At 39.8% G+C, this 20,391-nt stretch overlaps 1 protein-coding gene across 2 annotated transcripts in view; it reads right to left on the bottom strand.

Moving 5' to 3' along the window:
- LOC105489865 (protogenin) overlaps positions 1 to 20,391 on the bottom strand; it is a 123,910-nt gene that overhangs the window by 62,735 nt on the left and 40,784 nt on the right. For both annotated transcript variants that reach the window (XM_011755065.3, XM_011755072.3), the window contains 2 exons: positions 1,540 to 1,684; positions 130 to 263 (listed from right to left, as the gene is read on the bottom strand). In XM_011755065.3, coding sequence (XP_011753367.2) covers positions 130 to 263; positions 1,540 to 1,684 — 279 coding nt within the window. The remainder of the gene's footprint in view (positions 1 to 129; positions 264 to 1,539; positions 1,685 to 20,391) is intronic.

Below are 20,391 nucleotides of genomic sequence, written 5' to 3'. Positions count from 1 at the left end.
CCAAATAGATTATAATAATTTAAATGAAATTCTACTTTATAGCACATTATTACAGCAGAGGAGAAAAAGTAGTAACCGTGCCAATAAAACATCATAAAAATGGAAAAAGCCACTGTGCATGGTAGGTACCTGGAATCACAGTTAGCGAGGCCTCCATGCTTTTGCGTCGGTGGGCCACGGTGGCAGCAACACAACGATAATTTCCAGAATCCCTTTGGCTGACATCATAGATCTGCAATACTCCTGTTGGTAGGGCGGTTATCCTGTTATGAGAGAAAGATAACTAAACTTCTTGTAGATTATTTTATTTTATTCTATTCTATTCTATTTTATTTTTGAGATCGAATTTAGCTCTTGTTGCCCTGGCTGGAGTGCAATGGCGTGATCTCGGCTCACTGGAACCTCTGTCTCCAGGGTTCAAGCGATTCTCCTGCTTCAGCCTACCAAGTAGCTGGGATTACAGGCACGCCACCATGCCCGGCTAATTTTTGTATTTTTAGTAGAGACAGGGTTTCACCATGATGACCAGGCTGGTCTTGAATTTCTGACCTCAAGTGATCTGCCTGCCTCGGCCTCCCAAAGTGCTGGAATTACAGGCATGAGCCACTGTGCTGGGCCTAGATTTTATATTTTATTTAACATATTCTGTGATAGGAATTAATACACTCAACCTTTTTACAGTGCTAGAAGCAATACTTTAAAGACCTTTAGCTTGATTCTCTTGTTTTCATTTGGGTCACTAAAGCTCTCTAAAACATAAAACAATCCAGCATGACATGGTTTGTGCAATCTATCAGTCGAATTTTACAGAGTCTCATTTGACATTCTAGCATAGATTTAGCTAACTGGTGGCCCAGAGTTTAGTGTAATTTTTTTCAAATTCCTGAATTTTTTACCTATTAATATCCACATATTGTCCAAGACATATATAGATATGCTCTTTTTTGTTTTTTTAATAAAGCACTTCCATGAATAACTTATTCCATCTTAGTGCTTTACCATGTTAGCAAATGTTTGCCTACTCAGGAGCACGGCAGGAATCAAATTTTTTGGAGTTGCTATCAAGTTCTTGATTTTTAAATCCCAACCACCCTCAGAACACTAGATGTGTGCATGTGCGCGTGCGCGCATTTGTAGTGAAGAGGGGGTTGGGAAGTGGAAGGCAGAGACAGGAGTGGGCAGCTACCAGGGCATATATGAAAGACCCTTACACCAGCACTGCCCTTCCCAGCAATAAGAGTGTCATTTGGTTTCCTAAAACCTTGGGCTGGAGTCCAGATACTCATGGTTAGAACAGATGGTTGAGGAAAGGATCAAGGCAGTAGGATAATCTATTTAAATTCTGATCTAAACCAGGGACCATGCCCCATGTGCCAGAGACTGATGATCTAATTCTCTGGCTAAGTTTGAAATGTCTTAAGCAATCAGTTATTACTGCCTAAATAAAAATGAGGCCTATAATGGTGTTTCTCCCTATATAACCTCATATGAAGTCTTCATTACTCCCATATCTTCTCCAAAGACAAAATCTACATCTACCTGTCCACAGTTATAGGTAGAGCTGTCCGATTGAACTCCCATGTTATAACTGCAGGAGGGTTGGATGAAATCTTGCATGCAAATCGAGCAACTCCACCTTCATGGACGTCAGTGGAAATTGGCTGAACTTCAAATGCAGAAATACCTATAAGATAAAGTTTGAGAAACTCAGAATAAGTGCATGAAAATAACACTTAGAAGTAACATTACACTAGATATTACTTATTAGACTTGAACACTTGCTTGAATAAGACCAACCTAACTTAACCAGCATGAAGATAATTTAATGAATAATTTTGGAAAAAACACTGGGCAGCTGCCCAATTTACGGAGTCTGGTCTTTCCCAGAATTAAATTCTAAACAGGTTCATGAGAAACTTGTCTATTTGTAGATAAAACTTAAGATATGAAACAAAAATAAACAATGGTATATAATTACATACTAAACTGCGTGATACAAACTTTAAATACTATTGTATATCAGAGGAGAGGGAAACAAATAAATTCCAACTAATCAGGTAAAAACCATTTACAGGAACTGGTTTTGAATTAGCTTTTGAAGAATCCACTGGATTTAGATGGGGGTGGTGGTGGAAGAGAACAGAACATTCCAAGTGAAAAGAATAACATGAAGACAAGCACAGAGGTAAGAAATGCAAAGCTTGCATTCACAGGATTGTGAGGAAACAGCCAGGACTACTGCAAAATATTTCAGATTAAGAGTTTATGGGAAAGCTGAAGGAGAATACAGATAAAACAGATTTACATCATGGTACAAATTAAGGCATCACTGAAGATTTCTGAGAAAAGGCATGTCCTGATATTAGCAATGTGTGGGAAAAATTAATCAGAATGGATAGAAAAAAGGAGTCTCAAGTCAAAAGTCCAATAGGCTATTAAATAGGGATTACAGAAGTGGGTGGTGGCAGTGGGAATGGGGACAGTCTAGTGATATCTTAAAGAAAACAAAGACTTGGTTCTTATGCCACAGACACATCACTCTGTATCTGGAATCAGATGAAGTTGGTATTGATGGAGCAGGATGGGAAAGGAAAGAGAGAAGCCCAAGGGTGCATCTGAAACAAAAGGTGCAGGAACTCAACAGACTACTTTTAGGCTCATGTATTTCCAAAGCAGAAATCAATCCTGAAGTGTTAGTATTTTCTAGAGATAATTATTCTTTGCAATTCTAGGCAGGCCTCCAGGAAGTGGTCTTCAGTGTCTATGATCATATTTTGAAGGAGTTTTTAAACTCCAGGTTTCCCTTCCCTCTACTACGTCTTCCAAGATACAAAGAAAGGGCCACAACTATAGGATTACTCCTCCCCTCCCCAGACTACAGTTCAAAGAAAAATTGGTTTGAACTTTATTACTTATAAATAAAATGAGAAGTTATGAAGAAGAAGAGAGGTAACAAGGCTAGATGAACCTATGCTTCATTAGGTTGGGAAGAGTAAAAGGTCATAGAAGGCTAACAAATTCTGCCTTGCACTTGAACTCATCTATCTGTAGATAGATCACAGGCCTTTACAAGTGTACGACAAGGCCAGAGAATCACGGTGAAAATATTCTTAGGATGATGGACTTCCAAAAAGGGTAGAGTAGGGGTAAAGTAATACCTTATTTGTGTATGAAACAAAAATTTGTTTCAAACTGCTATTGTGAGTGGATCCTAAAAGTCAGAACCATTTGCATAGTAACTTTCACTCTCTTTTCTCTCGAATATATGGTATTTTTTCAGGAGTTACGTAATGCATGATACTGCAATAGACCAAATGTTGAAGCAGACACGTAAGAGAACCCAGCTGTCTTCTATTAAGCTAACTAAAGAGATTTGCACAAATGTAAAGCAATTCTGCTCTTCTGGCTATTTTTTTCCTCTGGAAAATAGTTATATTAGTATGTGATGTATAAATATTTTTATTCTAAAATGAATTAATGATTATTTTTCTCAGTTTTAATTTCTAATAGTGTCAACCGAGGTAAACTACATAAATACAAGTTATTTCAGTTTTAAGAGTATAAAGAGTGAGACTTTTCAGTTGGAGAACCACTCTTCCAGAATATTACACTCTAAAAATTGATACCATGAATCTATGTTGCTGATCAATTAATTAGTACCTGTAAAACTCAAGCCCCATACTCAACCACTTACAACAGTGTTTCACTAACACTGAGCTACTTTTCATTGCTTCTGTAATCACTTGCTAGGATGTTTACCTGCAAACATTTTAATTTTGGATCTAAACCTATGGACCATCCACTGCTGTTTATCTACTAAAGAATTAGGAAACAGATGGCTAGATTCACCTTCAAAATATCAGCTTCACATTCAGGCAGAACAACCTGATTTCTCAATAATAAGGTAAGCTTGTCTTTTTATAGTTAACTTAAACTACGTTGAATACATTTATCTTGGGGGGAATTAGGACCTACATTTCCATAAACGTAATGCTTGCTTTATGAAATATAAAGCACTTGTCGATCCCATATTTACCTTTTCCATGTGTGAGGGGTGACCATTAGTTCTAGCTGTCACTGATAATCCAGTCCATATTCAATTGACAGACTTCAAAATGGGAATTTTACTTTATTGGTTCTCAGCCTCTACCTCCCCAGACTGAAATACCTTTAGTTTAACTTTTCTTTACAAAGCAGAAGCTCCCCCAGGCCTGTCCACTTTAACAATTTCTTCTTCCATTACCCCACAATGAATTAATTATTTAATCAAGATGTTTTATCTCATTTATTCCTCTCTCATATCTGACTTCTCCTCATCCCTAACAGTCCTCTGTTCAATTCAGGTCCTTATCATACCCTGTCTGGATGTCTTTCTGGAGCCTCTTAGCTGGTATCTCCCCTGCCAGCAACATCACCCTCCAGAGTGATCATCATAAACCATGAATCTGTGTTGCTGACGAATTAATTAGTCCCTGTAAAACGCTAGCTTCATATTCAATCACTTACAATGATGTTTCAGTAACGCCGAGCTACTTATAATTCACTAAATACACCATGATATTTCACACCTCTAAGGTATATATGAACATTTCCTTCTCTTGCTAATAACATTGGTCCCTTGTCCACCTGATGAAATCCTACCATCCTTTAAAGCCTGGTTCACTTATCCCATCCTTTGGGAAGTGGTTTCTGACCCTTTTCTCTGCTACCTCTGTACACTGCAGAGCTTCACTGCTGCCTTTATCTCACATTATAATCACTTATTTACAAGTCTTCCTCCCCTTCTACACTACAAGCTCACTGAGGGGCAGCAGTGGGTCATGTTCTTTGCAGGATACTGTAAGACAGTAAATGGTGCAGATTTGGCACTAAAAAAATATACTTTCTGAATTGAACTAGTATTATTTTGAATTTTCTCCAATTCTATTAGGTCTTTAAGCACAATAACTAGAATTGTAGGGAGTTTCTTGGGTACAAATACCAAGACGGGGTGAGAAGAAAATAGTGCTTTTTATTATTTTTTTGTTTGCTACAATTCCAAACAATGCCCAGTATTTTACTGGCATCGATTTTAGAGACAAAAATTTGTCCCTCCCATATCAAAGGACTTTTGTAAAGATTAAACAAGCCAATAGCGTGAAAACTTTTCATAAATGTGATTATTGAGAATAAAAATGATCACTTTGCTGCCCTGAGTTATTTCCTTCCAGCCACATAGGCAACTGAGTGTTGTTTTTTTCACTCTGAACCTAACCAATCAAACAGTATGCCTGGGCACCACTGCCTTTTCCTTAAGCAGTTCCCCTTTTTTCTCAAATAGATAAATACATGAAATCCCTAAGGTTTTTTATTATAACAATTGAGCTAACCTTGTACTTTAGGCATAGTGGGCTGGAACTCTGGAGTCACAAAATTCTGAGAACTGAAACATAAATAGGTTTACCCTTGAAAACTCTGGTTTTCAGAAAGGTTTGAAAGCAAGTATAAAGGTATGTATTTTTTAATCCTCACAAACACTTTTATATTTAAAGTATCTAACTTTTTGATATCTTTTGAAAATTCAATCCATTGGCAAAATAGTTTCGTGGAGAAAATACCAAGCCAGATACTGCTCAGGACTCTCGTCGGTTACCTCTGAGACTGAAAGAACGACGCAACCATGAATCAACAATGAAAGTAAATTCCCTTTTTTCTGTTTGTAATCCCTCCATCTGGACACCAATCCCAATCTCTTCCCTCCCCTCTGGGATCTCTCTCTCCCCTGCATATTCAAACTCTTCTCCTAGCTCCTTTCCCCCCACAAATAAGAGTGTTCCACTCTCTCCCAACCTCAAAAAACAAAAGGAAGAAAACTCTAAACATGTCTTTACATCACTTTACATATCCATCTAGCAGCTATCTGCTCACCTACCCATGGGATCGAAACTTCTCTAAAGAGTATTATACTGGCTGTCTCCCCTTCTTCCTTTCTGACTCCATGCCTCAAACATTTAATCTGCCTTCTTCCCTATTATTTTATTGACACAGGGTCTATGATACTACATGCTCCTTGTTCTCCTTTTGTTTCTCTGGCTCCTCCTTCCTGTCTGCCTTTTCAAGGGTTCGTTCTCCCTCCTCTTCTGCCCTTCCTTCCAGAGAGTCTCTGTTCTTTTCTCTCTCCATGGTCTTCTTTGGTGATTATATCCTCTTTCAGTTTACAACCATAGTCAGCCATTGCTGCTGATTCCCCTAAACACCTCTTCCAGTTTAGATCACCATCCTCAGACCTTCGTACTCATGGCTCCAACTGTGCACTGGACGTCTTCACTGCAGCTTATGAAAGGTACTCCAGGCTGCCGTGGTAGCTCACGCCTGTAATCCCAGCACTTTGGGAGACCAAGACGGGCGGATCACAAAGTCGAGAGATCCAGACCATCCTGGCCAACATGGTGAAACCCTGTCTCTACTAAAAATACAAAAATTAGCTGTGCGTGGTGGTGCGTGTCTGTAGTCCCAGCTACTTGGGATGCTGAGGCAGGAGAATCGCCTGAACCCAGGAGGCGGAGGTTGCAGGTTGCAGTGAGCAGAGATCAGGCCACTGCACTCCTGCCTGGCGACAGAGGGAGACTTGTCTCAAAAAAACAAACAAAACAAAGGCACTCCAAACTCATCATGTCCAAAATGAAGTCATCTTCTTTCTTCTAAGCCTGTATCTCTGCTTCATCTTTGTCACACTACTGTCAAATTACTCACCTGAGCTAGAGACTACTTACTCGTTCTGTATTCTCAATCACCTGTTCCCAATGATTTTAACTCCTAAACATGTGCAAAATCCATTACCATCTGTTCCAGTCCCAACATCTCTCACCTGAACCACTATCAGCCTCTTATCTTGTCTCTGCTTTCATTCTTCCCTTCCCCCCTTCAAAACACTCCAGACAAACACCAGTGTTTGATAAGCTGCATTAGACTCAAGCAGCTTTCATCTATCCATTCAAAGGCTTGTATAGGTTAATCCACTACTTCTAAAACCAACAAAGAAATAATCTCACAAAAATGTGATTCTAATTGTAAATGCTGTCAAAAAGCATCATGTCTGAGCATCCATCCTTCTAAATATTTAAACTGCTTAACCTAATTACTAGAAAAAAAGAATGCATATCTCCTTGTCATAGCAAAAGAAAAAAAAATCTTCCTTTATGCCAAATATATATTTTAACTCTTTAACTGGGTATAGTCCCAACAAATTGACTCATTAGTGAGCTTTTGCAGAAAAAAGAAAAAGGGGAGGGGGGCTGGGGGAAGGATAGCATTAGGAGAAATACCTAATGTAAATTACGAGTTGATGGGTGCAGCAAAACCAACATAGGCACATGTATACCTATGTAACAAACCTGTACGTTGTGCACATGCACCCTAGAACTTAAAAAAAAAAGGGGGGGGGGCTGGACGCGGTGGCTCACGCCTGTAATCCCAGCACTTTGGGAGGCCGAGGCGGGCAGATCACGAGGTCAGGAGATCGAGACCATCCTGGCTAACACAGTGAAACCCCGTCTCTACTAAAAATGCAAAAAAATCAGCCAGGCATGGTGGCGGGCGCCTGTAGTCCCAGCTGCTGGGGAGGCTGAGGCAGGATAATGGTGTGAACCCAGGAGATGGAGCTTGCAGTGAGCCGAGATCCCGCCACTGCACTCCAGCCTGGGCAACAGAGTGAGACTCATCTCAAAAAAAAAAAAAAAAAAAAGAAAAGAAAAATGAAAAAGTAGTTAGGCATCAATTATTTCAAAACCAAACTGTTTTTATGGCAACATGCAATAGTATTTAAACAACCAATCTTATATAGTTATATAAATACAATTAATATCTCTGCTATTAAAGACACATAGTATAACTGACACAAAGGAGTTAATTTCCATGAATCACATATTAATATCGATCCCATTGTCCTTACAATAACACCATTCATTTAGTTTGTGGTTAACCAGGCTGATAGGCCCTGAGTCATAAAATTCTTTATAAAATAATGGACTAGATTTTCTCCCCAATTTAAAAAACAATTTTAATCACTTTTAGGAAACTTTTAATCTCTTCTAAATTTATTAATTCATTCAATGAATATTTATTCGTGTCTAGTACATTCTAGGTGCCAAGGATCTAATGATGAACAAAACTAACAGAGGTTTTATTCTCAGGGATCTCTGTTAATGGTGGAGAAAAGCATTTAACTAAATTACTATCCAAGTGTAATAAATTCAAACTGTGATAAATGCTATGAAGAAAACGGACAGAGCACCCCCAAAAGTTGAGCATCCCAAAAGTACAGAGAATCCCAAATTCAAAAATCCAAAAATGCTTCAAATCTGGAACTTTTTTAGCACTGACATGATGCTCAAAGGAAATGCTCACTGGAACATCTCAGACTTCTGGATTTGGGACGCTCAACTGGCATAATGCAAATACTACAAAATTTTTTTAAAAATCTGAAATCTAAAACACTTCTGGTTCCAAGCATTTCAGATAAGGAACACTCAACCTAAATTATAAAAGTAACAGAGGTTTGAAGCAATTTAATAAAGACAGAAATAACAATAGCTTAACATACATTTTATTGTCAGGGGCTGCATTGAGTACATTACATATTCCAGCTTATTTAGTTCTCAAAACTATTATTCACCCAATTTTCAGTTAAGGAAATGGAGAGAGGGAAATTAAGAAACTTGCCCAAAGTTTTGCAGCTAGTAAGTGGTGATACTGGGATCTGAATCCAGGTAGTCAACTTCCAAAACCCTTATGAGTATAAATTTGAGTTCCCCAAACTTTCTGTAGAAGATACAAATTACAGGCTCTAGGCCAGGCGCAGAGGCGCACGCCTGTAATCCCTGCACTTCGGGAGGCCAAGGTAGGAGGATTACCTGAGGTCAGGAGTTTGAGACTAACCTGGCCAACATGATGAAACCCCATCTCTACTAAAAATACAAAAAATTAACTGGGTGTGGTGGCACGCATCTGTAATCCCAGCTACTCAGGAGGCTGAGGCAGGAGAACTGCTTGAACCCAGGAGGTGAAGGTTGCAGTGAGCCGAGATCACGCCACTGCACTCCAGCCTGGGCAACAAGAATAAAACTCCATCTCAAAAAAAAAAGAAAAAAAAATTACAGTTTCTACTCCCAAGCAATTCTGCTACTCAGTATAAGCTGAAATGCACTGGCTTTCTAGCTGGGTAAGAATATGTGTTAAGGCTGGGCACAGTGGCTCACGCCTGTAATCCCAGCACTTTGGGAGGCCGAGGAGGGTGGATCACAAGGTCAGGAAATCGAAACCATCCTGGCCAACATGGTGAAACCCTGTCTCTACCGAAAATACAAAAATTAGCCACGCGTGGTGGCATGTGCCTGTAGTCCCAGCTACTCGGGAGGCTGAGGCAGGAGAATCGCTTGAACCCGGGAGGTGGGGGTTGCAGTGAGCCGAGATTGTGCCACTGTACTCCAGCCTGGGCAACAGAGCAAGATTCCATCTCAAAAAAAAAACCAAACCAAACCAAACCAAACAAAAAAACCAATATATGTTAAATTTCTACATTTCCAAAACAGAACAACACCTTTAAAACTTTGTGTATTGGAATTTTAAAACTATGGCTCTCATCTCAAACAGGAGTATGTCTACTTCTAGGAACCTATTAAAGATAGGAAAGTGACCAGCCTGGGCAATAGGGCAAGACCTCATCTCTACAAAAAAAAGTTTTAAAAATTAGCCCAGTGTGGTGGTGCGAGCCTGTAGTCCCAGCTATTCAGGAGGCTGAGGTGGGAGAATTGCTTGAGTCCAGGAGGTTGAGTCTGCAGTGAGCCATGATCACACCACTGCACTCTAGCCTGGGCAACAGAGTGAGACCTTGCCTCAAAAAACATAAAAATAAAAATAAAAATAAGAAAAAGATAGGAAAATATGTAAATTGAATTATACTATCTCAGGCTAAAATTTAGTAGTCAAGTATTTTTTAAAAAACAAATCTCTCTTTCAAAAACAGTTTACCTAGTAGGAATACCAATTTTTCCTTTGTTGTTATTCTCTTGGTTCTAAGCCCACAAACATGTTGACCATCAAAAAGCCAAGTACTTAGAATGACAGAATTTAGAGGTAGGGAGACTAACTAGTTAAGAGGCTATCAGAACAGCAGAAGAGAGATCTGCTATGGGTTTGAATGATGGCAGAAGTAACAGGAACGAAGGGAGGGAACACACAAGAGACACAGTACACCAAACGTCATTTGGCTCAGAGGTGTTCAGGGGAGACCAAGGAAAGGATCCATATAGTTCTGAGGTTTCTAGCCTGTAAAGGTTGGGGGATACAATGTTGCCTGAATCAGAACAAAGAAAGAGAGATCAGATGGGCTAGTGAATAACCATTCCAAACTCTCATTTGATCAGAATGAAAAGACACTGGACATGTTAAGGCAAACTGGGAAACTGTAAAATTAGGCCATGGACTAATAATAGAAACAACTTAAAATATCTATTAATCTTGATTTAAGTGGCTTTTGTTTTTTCAGTTTTTGATTTACAGCTGTTCTACAATGCTAAGTCTTGATTTTTTGACTAATGGCTCATACGTAAGGCTATCATTAAGATTTATAGAAAGATATCTTTGAGTTTTTATAATAGCAGCCTAAAAAAACAGTGTTTACTGTTTTTCCAATTTTAATGCAATCTCTTTTTTTTTTTTTTTTTTTTTTGAGACACAGGTTCACTCTTGTCCAGGCCTGAGTGCAGGGCGCAATCTCAGCTCACTGCAACCTCTGCCTCCCGGGTTCAAGCGATTCTCCTGCTTCAGCCTCCCCAGCAGCTAGAACTACAGATGGGCACCACCACGGCCAGCTAATTTTTTTTTTTGTATTTTTAGTAGAGATGGGGTTTCACCATGTTGACCAGGCTGGTCTTGAACTCCTGGCTTCAAGTGATCCACTGCCTTGGCCTCCCAAAGTGCTGGGATTACAGGCGTGGGCCACCGCGCCCGGCCTCATTCTCATTTCTTGATGACAGAAATAAAGGGCACTAGAAAACTGAGGTAAAGGGGATATAAATATATACATATTATTATTATTTTTTAAGACAGAGTATCGCTCTGTCAGGCTGTAGTGCAGTGGCACAATCTCGGCTCACTGCAACCTCCGCCTCCTGGGTTCAAGCAATTCTCCTGCTTCAGCCTCCCCAGTAGTTGGGACTACAGGCAAGTGCTACCACACCCGGCTAATTTTTTTGTACTTTTAGTAGAGACGGGGTTTCACCATGTTGGCCAGGCTGGTCTCAATCTGACCTCATGATTCGCCCGCCTCAGCCTCCCAAGTGCTGGGATTACAGGCGTGAGCCACCGCGCCCAGCCAAGGATATTTTTTTAAAAGTCTAAGTGGCAGGGTGCAGTGGCTCACGCCTGTAATCCCAACACTTTGGAAGGCCGAGGCGGGCAGATCACCTGAGATCGGGAGTTCGGGACTGGACTGACCAACATGAAGAAACCCTGCCTCTACTAAAAATACAAAATTAGCCGGGCATGGCGGTGCATGCCTGTAATCCCAGCTACTTGGGAGACTGAGGCAGGAGAATTACTTGAACCCAGAAGACAGAGGTTGTGGTGAGCCGAGATCATACCATTGCACTCCAGCCTAGGCAACAAGAGTGAAACTCCATCTCAAAAAACAAAAAACAAAAAAGACTAAGTGAAATCTTGCCCTTAGCTGGTATAAAGAAAATCAGGAATAAAACCCAGAACAGACTGTGTATACAGGGAGGTGGTACACCGGCATAGCCTTGCAGGTAAGAGTGCAGATATTAAAATCCATAGTTTTGCATTCATGAGCTGTGTGTCCTGGAGATGTTACTCAATCTCAGGCCTCAGTATCCCTCAGTAAAAGGGGATATTAACAATACTTTCTAAGCATATTATAAGAATAACATTAAATTACATATACATATACATACGAGTACCCAGGCACTGCTTGTTACCTAGTAAACTCCTAGCAGTGGTGCAGGAGATGGGAATAGTGATAGAATGCCTTACTATGAATACACTGGTTTTACTTTCAGAAGAATGACTCAGAGAATGTCAAACAAAGGATGCCAGTGATCCTTATACACAATAAAAATAAACTTTAAAACCTGAATAAAGGCAAAGGTATTCTAAAATTTAACTTTTTTCTGTTATTTTCTACTAAGTCAGACTTAGGTAGCTTTTGCATAAAGGTATATAAACTACAGAAAAACAAAAGTAATTTTTCCATTTTGAATGTGCAGAGATAAATTATTTGAAGGAGATACAATCCAGTACTTCAATGATGAAATAATGGGAGATAAATTAAAAAGAGATAGGTAACTAAGTTCAGATCTCCAGTAGGATTATGTATGGTGATTTTTATTTTCTTTTTTACTTTACTTACATTTTTTCCTATAAAAGTATCTAATGAGGAAAATTAGTGATCTTTTTACAAATTATATATGCCGCTATGGGGCACAGATTGCAGTGAAAGTATGAATGCATGAATTTTCTACTGTTACTCCACTGCTTGATAAAACCCCTTATTCTTAATTTTTATCTGCCTTTTGAGTTCTTTCAACTTCTCACTCTTTGGGTAAACATCACTTATGATCAATGGATGCTTGATTCTCTCACTTACCAGTGCCCTAAACCTGGAAATTACAAGAAAAAAACTTGAATAAAACCACTGTGCAATTAAAAAAACAAATTATATAAAATTTTATATCAAAACTTAGAAACTTTAGAAAAGCATGCAAATATAAAACACCTATATCATGATAGTTTTAAATGTTTCCTAGCAAGTATTTGCTTTTTCAATTTCGATTTTTTTAAGTGAGGCATTAAACTGAGTAAATGACTATGTCTTTCACAATAAATGTTAGAGCCTTTTAAAACTTTAGTCTGCAAACTATTTTCAGTATTATCAAAGTATTTTGCATTTATTTAAATGGCAAAACACCTCCTGTCCTATGCAAATCTTAGCTTCCTTCCACAGACTTTGTTTCTGCCAGTTAGGTATGATTTTACAAGTCTACAGCCTCCTTGTGAAACCTGACCTCTCTCTTCCCTCCACAGTCAGTGCTAACATAAACCAAGCGCCCCACAAGAAGTCATTAAAGCTGTGCTGTTAAGAGGCCAGAGCTCTATAAAATAGGCAAGAAACAAGGTCTTGAGAAACATGTGCTGTCCTCAAAAACAACCTTGCAAACACAATAAATGTAAGTGCCTATTTTATTTGCGACTTCCTCCTCTTCACCTGTCTATTTAATCATTTGCTTCTATGATTTATAGTCAGAAAAAAAAATTTAAAATGCCAAGATGAAAATGTTTTCCAAACTTTTATCTGACCAGAAAGCAACACTTAATATGACTCTACTCTGGAAATGTATGACTACTAATTTAATAAATATTTAAGTAATATGTTACGCATGCTTCTAAAAGATTGCAATGAATAAAATGCTTAATACACGATTTTAAAACCAAATAAAAATGCTGAAAACAGTCTGAAATTACATACCATCTAACAATTTAAAATATGTCCACTAGAACTTCCTAATGTAAGAAAAACATCACTTTCTTTTTAAAACTGCAGAGAAAATATTATTTAAATATAAAGTAATAAAGTCAGAATCCTAACGCAGGGTTTAAAACGGTGGTCCTAACACTGCGGTTCAGCCAGGGGATCCCAACGCCTCAACGACTGCGTCAGTCAGCCGCTGCTGTCACACCCGCCCCTTGGGGAAATCCTAAGCAGCAGGGGAACGTGGACAGAAGCGCGTTCCAGAGGCCTCAGGCTGTTTCCACATCTCTAAGTCACCAATCAGTAGCGCTGGGAAATCTATAAGTAGCTCATCAAGAACACAGGGAGGGCTGGGTGCAGCAGCTCATGCCTATAATCCCAGCACTTTGGGAGAACGAGGCGGGCAGATCACTTGAGCTCAGGAGTTGCCTGGGCAACACAGTGAAACCCTTTTTCTACCAAAAATACAAAACATTAGCCAGGCATGGTGGTGCATACCTGTAGTCTCAGCTACTCTGGAGGGTGAGGCAGAAGGATTACTTAAGTCTGGGAGGCGTAGGTTGCAGTGAGCGGAGATGGCGCCACTGCACTCCAAACTTGGTGACAGAGTGAGACCCCATCTCAAAACACAACACAGGGAGGCTGGATGCGGTGGCTCACACCTGTAATCCCTGTGCTTTTGGGGGCCAAGGTGGGAAGTTCGTTTGAGGAGTTTGAGACCAGCCTGGGCAACACAGGGAGATCCCATTTCTACAAAAAAATTAGTTGGGTGTGGTGTCATGTGTCTGTGGTCCTAGCTATTTGGGAGGCTGAGGTGAGAGGATCACTTGAGCCTGGGAGGTGGAAGCTGCAGTGAGCCATGATCATGCCACTGCACTCCAGCCTAGGCAACAAGAGATCCTGTTTCTTAAAAAAAGAACACTGGGAAATTTTTAACACAACTCTCAAGCATCCACAATTTCAGAGTTCAGTACTGAGTTTGATTATATATTAACGTAAAGCTTATTTCTATGACACTGGTCTTTCAAATCAACCATGCATTTGTATACTTCAGGCTTTATTAATCAAAACAGTGGTAACTTCTTGCCTCATCAAGTCTGACTCACTTTGAGGCTTCCTACTTGAAGACTGACATGCAACTGAACATTAAGTAAAACTAAGAGATCTAGTCCCATCATTTCATGCTATCAATAGGTAAAAGTTAACCAAGGAACAGGTTTCAAACAGAAGGAAAACCTGGATCCTTAAGACTAGGCAAGAAGCTATTTGTTATCTTAAATTATTTAACAGGAAAAAATCATCTGCTTAATAAAAATAATATAACAACAAGACAAATGTGATCACTACGTCTTGGGTGTCAACTCCTTTATACAGCTGTGCTAAATATACAACAGCCATTCTATAAGTGGTTTCTTACCTAATTTCTAGTGAACATGTTATCCTGCTTGAATCTGACAACTCTGACAACCAAGTGCTATGAAATACATTTTGCTTTTGAAAGAAAATATTTAGATCAAAATACGTGACTAAATAAATATAAATAACACTAAGGTTAGAAACTCTGTAACAAAGTTGGGAACCAGGGACTCTAAGAATGTGCCCTACATGCAAAGTTTCTACAGACTATTTTCCAGTATATTCCTATAGTGTATTCCCATTTTAAAACACACCTTTAATAACACCTGAGAATTCGTTGCTTCTTTAATATTTCATCTGCTTTGCTCTCTGCCAAATGCTAGATCTGGGACTCCCCACGTTCAGTTTATTTGGCCAGAAAGAGGGTGACACAAAGCTGTTTAAGTCCCTCCTGACCGCTGGGCCACTCACTGCTTTTCAGGAACTCTCTTATTAATCTTATTAGTAACTGGTTTTAATCATTCCCTAACTTTACAATTATTCAGGTCCCCAGTCACTTTTACCCCAGACTGCAAATTCCTTGAGTTCAGGGAACATGTCTTACTTGTCTGTGTTGCTAACAGTCAAAATAGTGCCCTGCATACAACAGGCATTCAAGAAAGGTTCACTTGAATAAACTCAACAAACCACATCACCACCTCCCTCTTACTCACATTAGAAAACTTTGCCTCTTGGCCGGGCACGGTGGCTCACGCCTGTAATCCCAGCACTTTGGGAGGCTGAGATGGGCGGATCACGAGGTCAGGAGATCAAGACCATCCTGGCTAACACGGTGAAACCTCGTCTTTACTAAAAATGCAAAAATTAGCTGGGCATGGCGGTGGGCGCCTGTAGTCCCAGCTACTCGGGAGGCTGACGCAGGAGAATGGTGTGAACCCGGGAGGCGGAGCTTGCAGTGAGCTGAGATCGCGCCACTGCACTCCAGCCTGGGCGACAGAGCAAGACTCCGTCTCAAAAAAAAAAAAAAAGAAAATTTTGCCTCTTATCTCCCTCAGAAGAGTAACAGAAGGGATTTTGGCTGTATCACTCTACCGTACAGCCCTAAGCAAATTTCTTTTTCTGTTTTTTGTTTGTTTGAGACAGAGTCTTGCCCTGTTGCCAGGCTCGAGTACAGTGGCGCAATCTCGACTCACTGCAACCTGTGTCTGGGTTTAAGCGATTCTCATGCCTCAGCCTCCCAAGTAGCTAGGATTACAGGCACACTACACCACACCCAGCCACTTTGTATTTCTAGTAGAGACAGAGTTTCACCATGTTGGCCAAGCTGGTCTCGAACTCCTGACCTCAGGTGATCTGCTCACCTCACCCTCCCAAAGTACAGGGATTACAGGCGTGAGCCACCGCGCCTGGCCTCAAATTTCTTACTTTTCCTAAACATGTTCTGTTCTGTAAAGTAAGGGACTTAAAGGGGTTATTATGGATTACATAAGGTAATGCATGTACTTAATATATTTCCTGTAATATTAAAACACTCAATAAATTTTAGCTATTTCTATTATCTTGCCGGACATAAACACCATTGATTCTTCTCCTTACCACCTCAAAATCTCTCCCTCTTCACCTAACTTATCTTCCTTCACTACTGGTTCCGTGGAAGAAGTAACCATTCCAATTGCACCAAGGTTAACCTTCACCTGATGCTCTTAATCCCATCCCTCCTACCAGCTCTGTGCCCTTATTCCATTTATTATTCCCATTCTTTTGTATCACTCTCTCATTACTAGTTTCCTCATCAGTGCTTGTAAGCATACACTTATCTTCCCTATCCTAAAAAGTAGCATGTAGATCTCAAGCCAAGCTAATATCCAGTCAGGCTCTCTTCTGTCATTTTAGTTTTTCTTGAATGACTCCACCCACTCCATTCTTGGACAGGGTCTCTCTCTGTCACCCAGGCTGGAGTGCAGTGGTGTGATCTCGGCTCACTGAAGACTCAACTGTCCGGGCTGCAGCAATCCTCCCATCTCAGCCTTCCCAGTAGCTGGGACCACAGACACACACCACCACACGCAGCTAATGTTTGTGTTTTTGGTAGAGTCGGGGTTTCATCATGTTGCCCAGGCTGGTCTCCAACTTGTGAGATCATGCAATCCTCCTGCTTCAGCCTCCCAAAGTGCTGGGATTGCACGCATGAGCCGCCGCGCCCAGCCCCATTCGTTACTTCTTTTGGGGTAGGACAGGATGGAGAGGAGAGAAGGAGAAGAGCCACAGGTGTATTTATATGCAGGATTCAGGAGCCTCCTGAGAATGGATTTTACCTTTAGAGAATAAATGATGCTCATAAGTTTCATTCAAAAACAATGTGGCAGTTTAGGTGTGGTATAGTGTCAGAATTTGTGACGGCCTGACTCTCAAATTAGGGCAGTCATCAGGACTCGTGAATCATACTCATATAAAAAAAGGAGGAGTACAGAGAGGGATAGGGGAGAGGGGAGAGAGTGCTGGGGTGGAAGAGATTCATTTGGGCACTGGCTAAAACTTAGTTCTGCTCTTCCCCTTCTCACAACTGCACATGACTAGTCTAGAAAACAAACAAAACAAATGGTAGTGCTCTTCTCAGCAACTGCTGCCATTCCCTCCAGTTCCAAAGAGCCTTTCAGTGTACCTTATAACTTTATAGTACAGAATTTTTGGAGCTAATAGATGTTATTTCTCTAGTTACAGCCATTGTAGCCATTTAAAATATGACCCAACTTGGATGATCTTAATACTCAATGATATGTTCAAACTATTCATAAAATAATTTTCAACGGCAAGTTTTCTAACGCCTGGGCTTAACTGTTAAACTGTTAACTGTTAAACAATGGCTTTTTTGTGTGTTTTCCACTACCTTCCCATCTTCTGGCACCCCTTCCAATGAATACTCAACAAAAGAACAAGTTTCATGAACTTAGTGTCTGTCTCCTAAAGCCCAAGAGTAAGAAAGTAGCAGTGATTTCAATGGGCCTAAAAGTCATAGTGCTTTATACATAACTGCTTATCATTAAATGTCCACCAAAATAAAACTAACTCACAATTGGTTATGAAGGCAATTTGCTTAGTGGGAAATGAAGATTTAGAATGAGACTACGAATAACTTAAAATCAGTCCAAATTTTCTTATATTAAGTATTTCAGCATCATTATTTTGTATGTTTCAGTTCTAGCAGATAAGGAGGTAATGACATATTTATATCTGTACATAAATATATGCATCATAAAGCACAGAAATGTGCTGGGACTTAGAGACTAGATTAGCCAGCAGACACAACCACAATGCCTATGACAAAGGATAAAGACAGCTATATTGCCCAGGCCAGCCCTGTCCTTATATGCATAATAAAAAGCTACTCTAAAGTTTTTTTGAAAAGTCAAAGGACCTATAATAGCCAAAACAATTTTGAAAAAGATGAAACAAAACTGAAGAGCTCACACTGGCTGATTTCAAATATTATAATGATTTCAAAAATTATTGATAAAGTATGATACTGGCAAAAGGTTAGACATATACTCTCTGTATATGTCTGCATATATACAGAAAAGAGAGTACAGAAATTAACCAATACAAATATGTCAACTGATTTTTATAAAGTTGCAAAAGGAATTCAATAGAGATGGGATAGTCTGTTCAACAAACTGTACTTGAACAAATAAACATCCATATTCGAAAAAAATTAATCTTTAAAAAATTAATCTTGACTTATACCTTATACCTTATGCAAAAAAAAAAAAAATAATTAAATTGGGTCAAAGACCTAAATGTGAAATGTAAAAGTACAAAACATTTAGAAGAAAACAGAAAAATCTTTGTGTCCTGGGGTTAGGCAAACAGTTTTTATATATGACTTATAGAAAGCACAATCCATAAAAGATTGATAAACTGGACTTCATCAAAATTAAGGAAAAATAACCTTCTGGCTGGGAACGGTGGCTCATGCCTATAATCCCAGCACTTTGGCAGGCAGAGGTGGGAGGATCACTTGAGCCTAAGAGTTGGAGACCAGCCTGGCCAACACAGGGAGACCTCATCTCCACAAAAAATAAATTATTAGGTGGGTGTGGCAGTGTGTGCCTGTGCTCCCAGATACTTGGGAGGCTGGAGTAGGAGGATCACTGGAGCCTGGGAGGTCGAGGCTGTACTGAACCCGGATCGCATCACTGCTATCCGGCCTACACAACAGACACTCTGTCTCTAAAGATAAATAAAATAAACTCCTCCTCTTGGAAAAATACTGTTAAGAGAATGATAAAACAGACTCTCCCACAGACTGGGAGAGAAAATTTTAAAATCACGTATCTGACAAAAGTTTTATCCAGAATGTACACATAATGCTCAAAACTTAATAATTGGAAAACAATGCAATAAAAAGTGGGCAAATGAGTCGAACAGATACCTTAACAAGGAAGATATATGAATGGCAACGAAACACAAAAGGATATCCTACCTCGTACTTACAGGGAAATGCAAATTAAAACCACAATGAGATGTCACTACACACACCTATTAGAACGACTCAAATCCAAAACACTGCCAGTATCAAGTTCTGGTGAGGATACGGAGTACCTGGAACATTGATACATTGTTGGTGGGATGCAAACTGGTACCATCACTTTGGAAAATAACTTGGCAGTTTTTCATAAACACATACTTGCCATAAGACCCTGCATTCTCGGCCGGGCGTGGTGGTTCACACCTGTAATCCCAGCATTTTGAGAGGCCAAAGCAGGTGGATCACGAGGTCAGGAGTTCAAGACCAACCAGGCCAAGATGGTAAAACGCCATCTCTACTAAAAATACAAAAATTAGTTGGGCATGGTGGCAGGCGTCTGTAATCCCAACTACTCGGGAGGCTGAGACAGGAGAATTGCTTGAACCCGGGAGGCGGAGGTTGCAGTGAGCCGAGATCACACCACTGTACTCCAGCCTGGATGACAGAGTGAGACTTCATCTCAAAAACAAAACAAAACAAAAACACCCCTGCATTCTCATCTCTAAATATTTACTCAATAGAAATAAAAACATTCACACACAAGTCGTATCAGACAGTTTAGGAAAGTTTTATTCATAATCATTCAAAACTGGAAACAACCTAAATGTCCTTCAAAGGTAGTGAATGAATGAACTGTTAAATTCATACAGGGAAGTACGACTCGGCAACAAAAGGCAGCAAACTACGGATAAAACAAAATACATAAGTCTTAACGATATAGATTAATAAATCTCAAATGCATTATGCTGAGTAAAAGCAGCAAGACACAGAAGGTTACATAATACACAATTCTACTATTTCTATGGTATTCCAGAAAATGCAAAATACATGGGCTGCTAGGAGTTAGGGGAGAGAGAGGGTTATGACTATATAGAACGGCCTGAGAGACTGTTTTGGGATGATGAAACTATTCTGTATCCTGATTGTAGTGATGGTTACACAACTCTATACATAGCTCAAATTCACAGAACTATAGATTTGAAAG

The sequence above is a fragment of the Macaca nemestrina genome, chromosome 7 (genome assembly GCF_043159975.1).
Source record: "Macaca nemestrina isolate mMacNem1 chromosome 7, mMacNem.hap1, whole genome shotgun sequence".
Lineage (NCBI taxonomy): Eukaryota > Metazoa > Chordata > Mammalia > Primates > Cercopithecidae > Macaca > Macaca nemestrina.
This window is presented reverse-complemented; position numbering and strand designations above follow the sequence as displayed.